The 8497-nt window shown below is 32.9% G+C and overlaps 1 protein-coding gene across 1 annotated transcript; it reads left to right on the top strand.

Moving 5' to 3' along the window:
- The first annotated feature begins 2428 nt into the window (after positions 1–2428).
- On the top strand, positions 2429–7988 carry LOC145011684 (kinesin-like protein KIN-5C). The gene is made up of 22 exons (XM_078970417.1): positions 2429–2616; positions 2791–2920; positions 3146–3304; positions 3396–3745; positions 3839–3977; positions 4185–4282; positions 4389–4545; positions 4627–4696; positions 4798–4874; positions 4981–5115; positions 5197–5308; positions 5384–5470; positions 5542–5717; positions 5799–5960; positions 6056–6163; positions 6246–6404; positions 6492–6575; positions 6673–6878; positions 6975–7076; positions 7166–7275; positions 7363–7514; positions 7586–7988. The coding sequence occupies exons 1-22, from the start codon at positions 2564–2566 to the stop codon at positions 7781–7783; spliced, it is 3024 nt and encodes a 1007-aa protein (XP_078826543.1). The 5' UTR covers positions 2429–2563; the 3' UTR covers positions 7784–7988.
- Positions 7989–8497: the final 509 nt, after the last annotated feature.

Genomic DNA, 8497 nt, shown 5'->3' with positions numbered 1-8497 from the left:
CTTAATTTCGGCCGACTTCGGTTCCCAGAGCGGATCCGATTCGGACCGGTTCCAGTCGGTTCTATTCTTTTGCTCATCCTATATTAAGAGAATGAATAAGGACATGTCGACAATATGGGTTGCAGGGTCGGATAGTCGGAGATCAAGAACAGGAGCGGTGAAAAACTAAATCTGGAAGCAACAATGATGTCTACAACGACACTAGATTTGCAGGCGGCAACGACTTGATCTTAAAGCAACAACGACAACGAAAAAACCTAAAAGCAACGGTGACGGTCGTACCTAAATATGGTAAACTCGTGAAGCACACCACCTATAGAAATTGATCATAACTACAAATGCAATCGAAACATAATGAAGATTAACACAAAAAAGACAACTTCTTTTCCTAAATATGATTTACTCTCTCTCTTAAAAAAAACTTAGGGGTCGTTTGATAGTTGCTGATTGGGTTAGAAATGCTGACTGAGTTCATATCTGATTGAGTTTATGCTGTTTGACAATGTATCTGAATGATTGTGCTGAATGAAAAAAATGACCATATTACCCTTTTGTTGGTTCTTGTGTTGGATAAAATAATTATAAAAACACAAATTATCATATAAAATCAAAATTAAACATACATCAATTAAAATCCAAATACAAAGTGTAATACAAAATCCAAATACAAATTGTCATACATAATTAAAAAGTATATCATTTAACGTGAACCATTTGAAAGTAACTGATTAGCAATCTGGTCACGCAAAGTAGTCATATAGTCAACGGCTTCTGAACCCCATTCTATGCCTTCTATGTTTTGACCCTCACTTCCTCCACCACCCACATTAGGAGTAACCATAATGTTTTGTTCAAAGTTCGTAAATAAGTCATCTTGAATATCATATTTCCTTATAAAATTATGGATCGCAACACAAGCAATGACTATATCTCTTTACACTGGAAAAGGATAAGGAGCCATTCGTTTTAAAATTGGAAATTTCGCATTCAATACACCATAAACACGTTCAATGATATTTCTAAGTTGTGCATGAGCATGATTGAACATTTCTTCCTTAATTAAAGCTTTGTTTCTTCGAAAATCTGCTAACCAATACCTAGTATTGCTTCTATTGAATTTTATGTATATAACAACCACCATGAACCTAACGTATATTTAATGACATATAATTCAAGTATATTTATCTATGTAATTGAATTCCCACGCAACGGGCGAGAATTCATGTAGTTCCATATAGATAAAAATAAATCTGTTAACTATAGAAATTTGCATTTCAAAGTAGTCAATAATTATAACCTATTTAAGTTAATAGAATTTTGTTTTCATAAAGTTAGTAGAAAACTGAAATAATGAAAAAAAAATAAAATAATGCATAAGATCGATCGATGATTGTGTATGCTTTCTTATTCATGGGTTTATTCCGGATTATTTTTATCTATTTATTTATATTTTAAATATATAGATGCAGTAAATGAACCACATTTTCAATCCATGCATATACGATAAAAAAAAATTGATTCTAAACCATTGTAAGGCCCCGTTTGATACGCATCTTTTCAGGTCCAAACAAATCTTTCTGGCTGAATGGACCGGAAAGACTGTTTGATTTGCACAAAAGAATAGGTATTTCCCGGTAAGTAATGTCTTTCTCAGAAAGCCTCAAAATCATATCTTTCTGGCGTAATGGGCTGGAAAAACAATTATACACCAAAACCCGCTTCTTTCTTTCTTTATTGGATTATTAAAATTTTTAAATAACTTTTTAAATTTTTTTTTTTATTGAATTATTACTTTTTTTCATCATTTAGCATAGTTTATCAGATGTACAATCAAACAACATGGTTTCTTTCCCAGTCAGAAAATTTTCCCGGACAACACTTTAGAACAATATTTTTCCAAACATAAACAATCAAACGGGACCTAAATAACAATAAAGCTGGTATGCCGAACCAAAAAGCGAAATGCAAAGACCACATTGAACTGATCTATACTGGACCTGAAAAAACCCCGTCCTAAAGACCTAAACTTTTATAAAAAAATAATTATAAAAAAAAACACAGACAGCTTAGAAACCGATTTTGTGCAACCTTTTTAGTAAAATGGATTTGTTACTTTAGTATGACCCAGTAAGGTGTGGACTATGGACTTACGAGGTAGGGTCCATCGCGGTCCTGTGCACGCGGTGTATCTTGGGCTTCTATAGGCCCATTGACCAGGCTGGTAGTTTGGAATTGGATTCTTGGAATTGGACTCGTGCAAATGAACAAAAAGTTTGACGTCTCAGGGACAATTTCGTCAACTTAGTTCTGTCAGCACATAGACCGTCCGATCATATTTCGTCGTAAATGAACGGTCAGATCAAAAGTGGAGAGCGGCCCTTCAAAAATTCAAAAACGCCTCATTCATCCCGCTGCTTTTCATTACATTTTCAGCAAATCAAACTAGTTTGAAGAGAGAAGGGGAGACAGGTCGAGAAAGCGACAAACATTCGATCGAATTCCAAGCAACGGATCTTCAAAGTTTCCTCTTTCACACACAAGCACACAAAATCTGTGTGTAATTATGTCTTTTCGCCACGAGAAAGGCGTCAATGTCCAGGTGCTGTTGCGTTGCAGGTACTGGAAGTGTTTATCGTACTCAGTAATCTTTCCCTTTTGGTTGAAAGTATGAATTAAAGCTCTCTTCGGATCTGATTGGTTTTTGAGATTTTCAAATCCGTTCTGAAATCATGTTTTTAATTCTTCTTCTACAGTTCGTGTATTGAAATGCATTGTGTTGTTTGTTTGTAGGCCGTTTAGCAGCGATGAGTTAAAGAACAATGCACCTCAGGTGGTGACCTGTAACGAGTATCAGAGAGAAGTTGCGGTTTCACAGAGTATTGCGGGGAAGCAAATAGATAGGGTTTTTACATTTGACAAGGTACCCTAATTTTTACAATAGGCATTTAGGACTGCATTCTTATTGTGGTTTAATTGATTTGGGCATCTCTTTCTCGTGTGTGTAAATTTGTTCTGGTTTGAGAGCCTGTTAAATGTTTCAATTGATCACTCTTCTATGTAAATTAGACGTGGTTATAATTAATTACTCTCTCCATCTCCCAAAAGATGATTAATCGATGGTTATGGTATTTCTGAACTTGTCCAGGTCTTTGGACCTACAGCTCAGCAAAAAGATTTATACGAACAGGCTGTAATCCCAATTGTAAATGAAGTTCTAGAAGGCTTCAATTGCACCATTTTTGCTTATGGACAGACAGGGACAGGTAAAACATACACCATGGAAGGAGAATGTAAGAGAGCAAAGGTATGAAATCGTTTACACATTACATTGCCCTTAAAGTATGTATGCATCTTTTCTGTCAAAACTCAACACAACTTTTCTAATTCATTCTCAGAGTGGGCCAAATGGTGAGCTCCCATTGGAAGCAGGTGTAATACCTAGATCTGTCAAACAAATATTTGACACATTGGAAGGTCAGAATGCAGAGTACAGTGTTAAAGTAACCTTTTTAGAGCTCTACAATGAAGAAATCACTGATTTACTCGCCCCTGAAGAAATCTCAAAACTTGGTGTTGAAGATAAACAGAAAAAACTTTTACCCTTAATGGAAGATGGTAAAGGAGGAGTTCTTGTGAGGGGTTTAGAAGAGGAAATTGTAACAAGTGCTAGTGAGATTTTCACATTACTTGAAAGAGGTTCTGCCAAGCGTCGAACTGCAGAGACTTTATTAAATAAACAATCAAGGTTATTTTTATTCACTTATTCTCCAATTTTTTTATTTTTTTATTTCTTTTATATCTCATGATGTTTATAGTAAACCTTACCCTTGCTTTTCAGTCGATCACACTCTCTTTTTTCTATTACTATACACATTAAAGAGTCAACCCCAGAAGGTGAAGAACTTATAAAATGTGGCAAACTAAATCTTGTTGATTTAGCTGGTTCAGAAAACATTTCTCGTTCAGGTGCAAGAGAGGTAATTATTTATGAGCTTTTATTTCCAGTTACAGAAAAGTGTACATTTTTGTAACATTTGTGATGAATTTGATTGTATTTTGGTGTTATACTTACCTTTATGTACCCATAATCGAATTAATACTTTGCTGTTCTTTGCTATATGTCCTTATAAATCTCCTTGTGTTCTTTTTCTTATGCTTAATTTTTTAACATTTGTAAATATTAGGGTCGTGCAAGAGAAGCTGGAGAAATTAATAAAAGTTTACTTACTTTGGGAAGAGTAATAAATGCTTTAGTAGAGCATCTTGGCCACATTCCCTATAGGTTTGATTATTTCTTGATTCATTGTTAATATTTCCTTTCCCTTTAGTCATTTTATATATTTTTTTTTCTAAAGTTGCTAATGTATTTTGTTAAAATAAATTTACAGAGATAGCAAGCTTACACGTCTGCTTCGTGATTCATTGGGTGGAAGGACCAAAACATGTATCATTGCCACTGTGTCACCTGCTGTACATTGTCTTGAAGAGACATTGAGCACACTAGATTATGCCCACAGAGCAAAGAATATTAAGAACAAGCCAGAGGTATTACTATATAAATACTTGTCACAGAATCTATATTTAGTTTTTCATTTTTTATGTTTATATTTTCTTGTATTTCTGTAGGTAAACCAGAAAATGATGAAAACAACTCTAATCAAAGATCTCTATGGTGAAATCGAAAGACTCAAAGCTGGTAAAACTATTTCATTGTTTGATAATTCTTTAAAGATTTAAAATGGGAGTTATTTTGAAATATAACATGTAATGTCTTTCTTTGACATTTTTTATTTACAGAGGTTTTTGCTTCACGTGAGAAAAGTGGTGTTTACTTGCCAAAAGAAAGATATTACCAAGAGGAAATGGAACGAAAGGTAATGTTTTTTTTTTTTTTTTTTTTCTTGTTGTTACATTATCTATTGGATATATAATGTTTAAAACCAAATATACATATTCTTATGAAACTTTTCATTTGTTTAGTCAATGGCAGATCAAATTGAACAAATGGGAATTAAAATAGAAACACAACAAAAGGACTTTGAGGAATTGCAAACTAAATTTAATGCTCGGGTAGAAGAGTGTTCCAATTTGAGCAATAAACTTGAGTCAACACAGGTATATCATAACTTTTTGATTCACTTCTTTTTTAACAATAGTCTTCTATTTTCTTTTTTCTTATTTCTTTTTTCTATGCAGAACAAACTGAACCATACCAATAATGTGTTGGCTAACACTGAAGAAACACTCAAGAAATGTCAATATGCTCTCAAGCAACGAGATTTTATCATAGAAGAACAGAAAAAAGCAGGTATGTTTATTTTATAAATATGCCAATATTTTTTTTATTTGTATCTTTTATATATCTTCTGAATATTGTTTACAGAAAACGCGCTGACTCATCAAGCTTGTGTACTCCGGTCTGACTTGGAGAAATCTCTTCAAGACAATGCATCATTGTTTATGAAAATTGGTATGCATTCTTTTATAAAATATAGAAAACTATTTATTTCAATTCATAACTATCTACTCAAATTTATTCAGCAAGAGAGGATAAACTAAATGCGGGTAATAGATCAGTTGTAAATAAATTCGAGTCTGAGCTGGCACAAGATGTTGGCTCTCTTTCCAACATGGTGGCTGCTTCTGTATCTCAACAAAATGAACAACTTCAATGCATTGAAAAATTCTGTCACACTTTCATCAACATTAATGATCAGGTTCTACTTTCATCAAATTAAGTTACTTGTTTTATGTTTTGTTTAGTTTTGTTTATCTTTTTGATTGTTTCTATGATTTAGGCTATTGCTGAGTTAAAGAAAAAAGTTTCTGCATCGAAGAATTTGTATATATCTCATATTGAAGCCCTGGAAAATGTTGTAAGGTTGCACAAGGCAAGTGCTAATGGAAGTTTAGAAGATATTTCATCCATGGCTTCTTCCAATGCTTCTTCTGTTGAAGAAGTAAGTTAACAAACTATAATTTAATTAAAACTTGTTTTTGGTTATTAATTATTACATAGTTTGAGTATGTGTGTATATATATTTTTTCTTTTTAGCTATTAGCTGAAGAATCTGCACAAGGGCAATCTATATTTGATGAGCTTCAAGGAACATTGTCAACCCAACAAGGAGAGATTTCACTTTTTGCTAGAGAGCTTCGAAAGGTTTTTTTTTTTTTTAGTAAAATGAGTACTTAGAATTTTTGATATTCTTTTAAATAACTTTTTGGTTTTTTATTTTTTTCAGAGATTTAATGAAAGCATCCACCATACAAAAAATATATCCGAATTTATTAATGGTATATTTGATAAACTAATGGAAGAATCCAAGGAGCTAGGTGCTCATGCTAATAAAGTCGATGAGATACAAACAAAGAGTATCAATGAATTTCAAAAGGCATACGAGGTACATCCATAACATTTCTAAATTCATATATAAAATATGAAATAGCATCCAATATTTTAAACGCGAAAAAAAAATATTTTTCTTCAGGAGCAATCAAAATCTGAAGCGCAGAAGCTTATTGCTGATGTCACAAGTTTAGTCTCCAGTCATATCAGTCGCCAAAAAGAGATGGTTTGTTAGCTTGTTTTATTCCTTCTTTTTTAAAAAAAAAAATTTAATTTTTGTTTGAACTTTAAAGGTGATTAATTAATGGTTGATTGTGAAACAGGTGGATGCACGATTAGCTGGAATCAGAGAAACTTGTGGTGGAAGTAAGACATTTTTAGATGGACATGTTTCTTCAGTTGAAGGAATCACAACAGATGCCAAAAGAAAATGGCAAGAGTTTTCTTTACAAGCAGAAAATGATGCAAAAGATCATGCTGACTTTTCTGCTGCTAAACATTGTCGCATTGAGTTACTCTTACAAAAATGGTAACTTTCAATCTTTTTAGCACAGCATAATATAATACCTTTTTCGTAAACAGATGTAACAATCCATTTTAACTAAAAGCTGTTATTTGCATCCAGTGTTGATACTACTCAAATGGCATTGAATCATTCAAAAAAGACACATGAATCCGTGACTCACATGGGTCAAAAACATGTCTCAGCAATCGATGCCCTTGTCAGGTAATATTTAATTTTTTTTTTTTTTTAACAAAATCATCATCATCCGTAACAAATTGTATTTTTTTTTTTTATAAAATTGAAATATATAGAAATGCTTCTGAAAGCAACGAGCATCATGATGGCGAGATAAGTTCTGCAAGGGCCACTGCTGAGGTGGACGTCTCAAATAACAGCGAGGACATAATCAAGCACATTGAGGGTAATCTTGGAATTATATTTTACTTTTTCCATGTCATGCATTTCTTTGTTAGAGGTTCTAAAATAATACACAAATATTGATTTTTAGGTACATCACTAGAAGAGCTAGAGGCAGTTAATGGAGTATTGGAAACCACAAAAGCCCAATCCTTGGTTCTTGAAAATTTACGAAAAGACCACTCAACACAATCTACCACAATAGAACAAAAAACTCGTGATACTTTCCACCACAAATACATGGTATGACAGTCTGGATGAATGATGTTTAAAAGATATTTTTAATTTTTAATTATTTATTTTTGTGTGTTTAGGATTACGAACCATCTGGAAATACTCCTATAAGATGTGAACCGGATGTCCCTAGTAAGGGGACAATAGAGTCGCTTAGAGCAATGCCAATGGAGACTTTATTGGAGGAATTTAGGGAAAATCATTCATTTGAATTGTTTGAAGGAAAGGAAGTGAGGATTTCTCCTAGTGAACGTTCGCCTCTTACAGAGATCAATTGAATGATTCAAAGTGAAAAACTATTAAGTTGTTACTTTGTATATTGTGAAACGCCAAGGAGGTAGTGTGATAGGTGGTTCAAAATTTGGAAAATCCCTGCTTGGGATTTTTGATGCTTTATTATATTTCGATGAATGTAGTGGAGATGGATTCATTATGTATGTTATTTGTGGTTTTGGGTGCTATGTAATGTTAGATTTTTGTGCACTTGAGTTTCTTATATGAAGGATGATGAACGAATTGTAGACAAAATGGTTGCTTCGAAAAAAATATATATCAATCATATCATTTTAAATATATAGAAGTATATAATTAAAATTTATGTTTGGAGGATGAGTTAGTTTTGAAAAACTAAAATATCAAAAACCACACTCAAGACAATAAAAAGTGCAATCTATTTAGGTGGTTTGGAAAAGGGCTAGGGTGGCGTCAGGGTATTGCTGGGAAATGTCACTTAGCAAAGTGGTTTGGGGTGTTTATTGTTTTTCATCGGGTTCACCAATTTCTGACTATTGTACATATATGCATGTGACTTTTCCTTGACAACCGAAGACAATTCAATACATGCAACACAGAACATTGATTTCCCGCCAACTTTATTTTCAATGCATGTGAGCTTTTGTCAATATTCATACGGGTCTTTTCTTATTATTTATTTATTTATTTTCTGTTTTCTAAGTTTATAAAGATGAATATACAATTCATTCAATTCTAGT

Source organism: Lactuca saligna, chromosome 8 (genome assembly GCF_052625555.1).
Source record: "Lactuca saligna cultivar CGN05327 chromosome 8, ASM5262555v1, whole genome shotgun sequence".
NCBI classification, from domain to species: Eukaryota; Viridiplantae; Streptophyta; class Magnoliopsida; order Asterales; family Asteraceae; genus Lactuca; species Lactuca saligna.
The sequence above is the reverse complement of the archived record's forward strand: the minus strand, read 5'-3'. Positions and strand labels throughout refer to the sequence as shown.

Bases quoted from the DNA above. Each gene is read 5' to 3' on its own strand.
- LOC145011684 (XM_078970417.1), top strand. From the start codon at position 2,564: ATGTCTTTTCGCCACGAGAAAGGCGTCAATGTCCAGGTGCTGTTGCGT. The intron at 3,305-3,395 runs GTATGAAATCGT...ATTCATTCTCAG, and splicing joins GAGAATGTAAGAGAGCAAAG to AGTGGGCCAAATGGTGAGCT. The intron at 5,718-5,798 runs GTTCTACTTTCA...TCTATGATTTAG, and splicing joins TCATCAACATTAATGATCAG to GCTATTGCTGAGTTAAAGAA.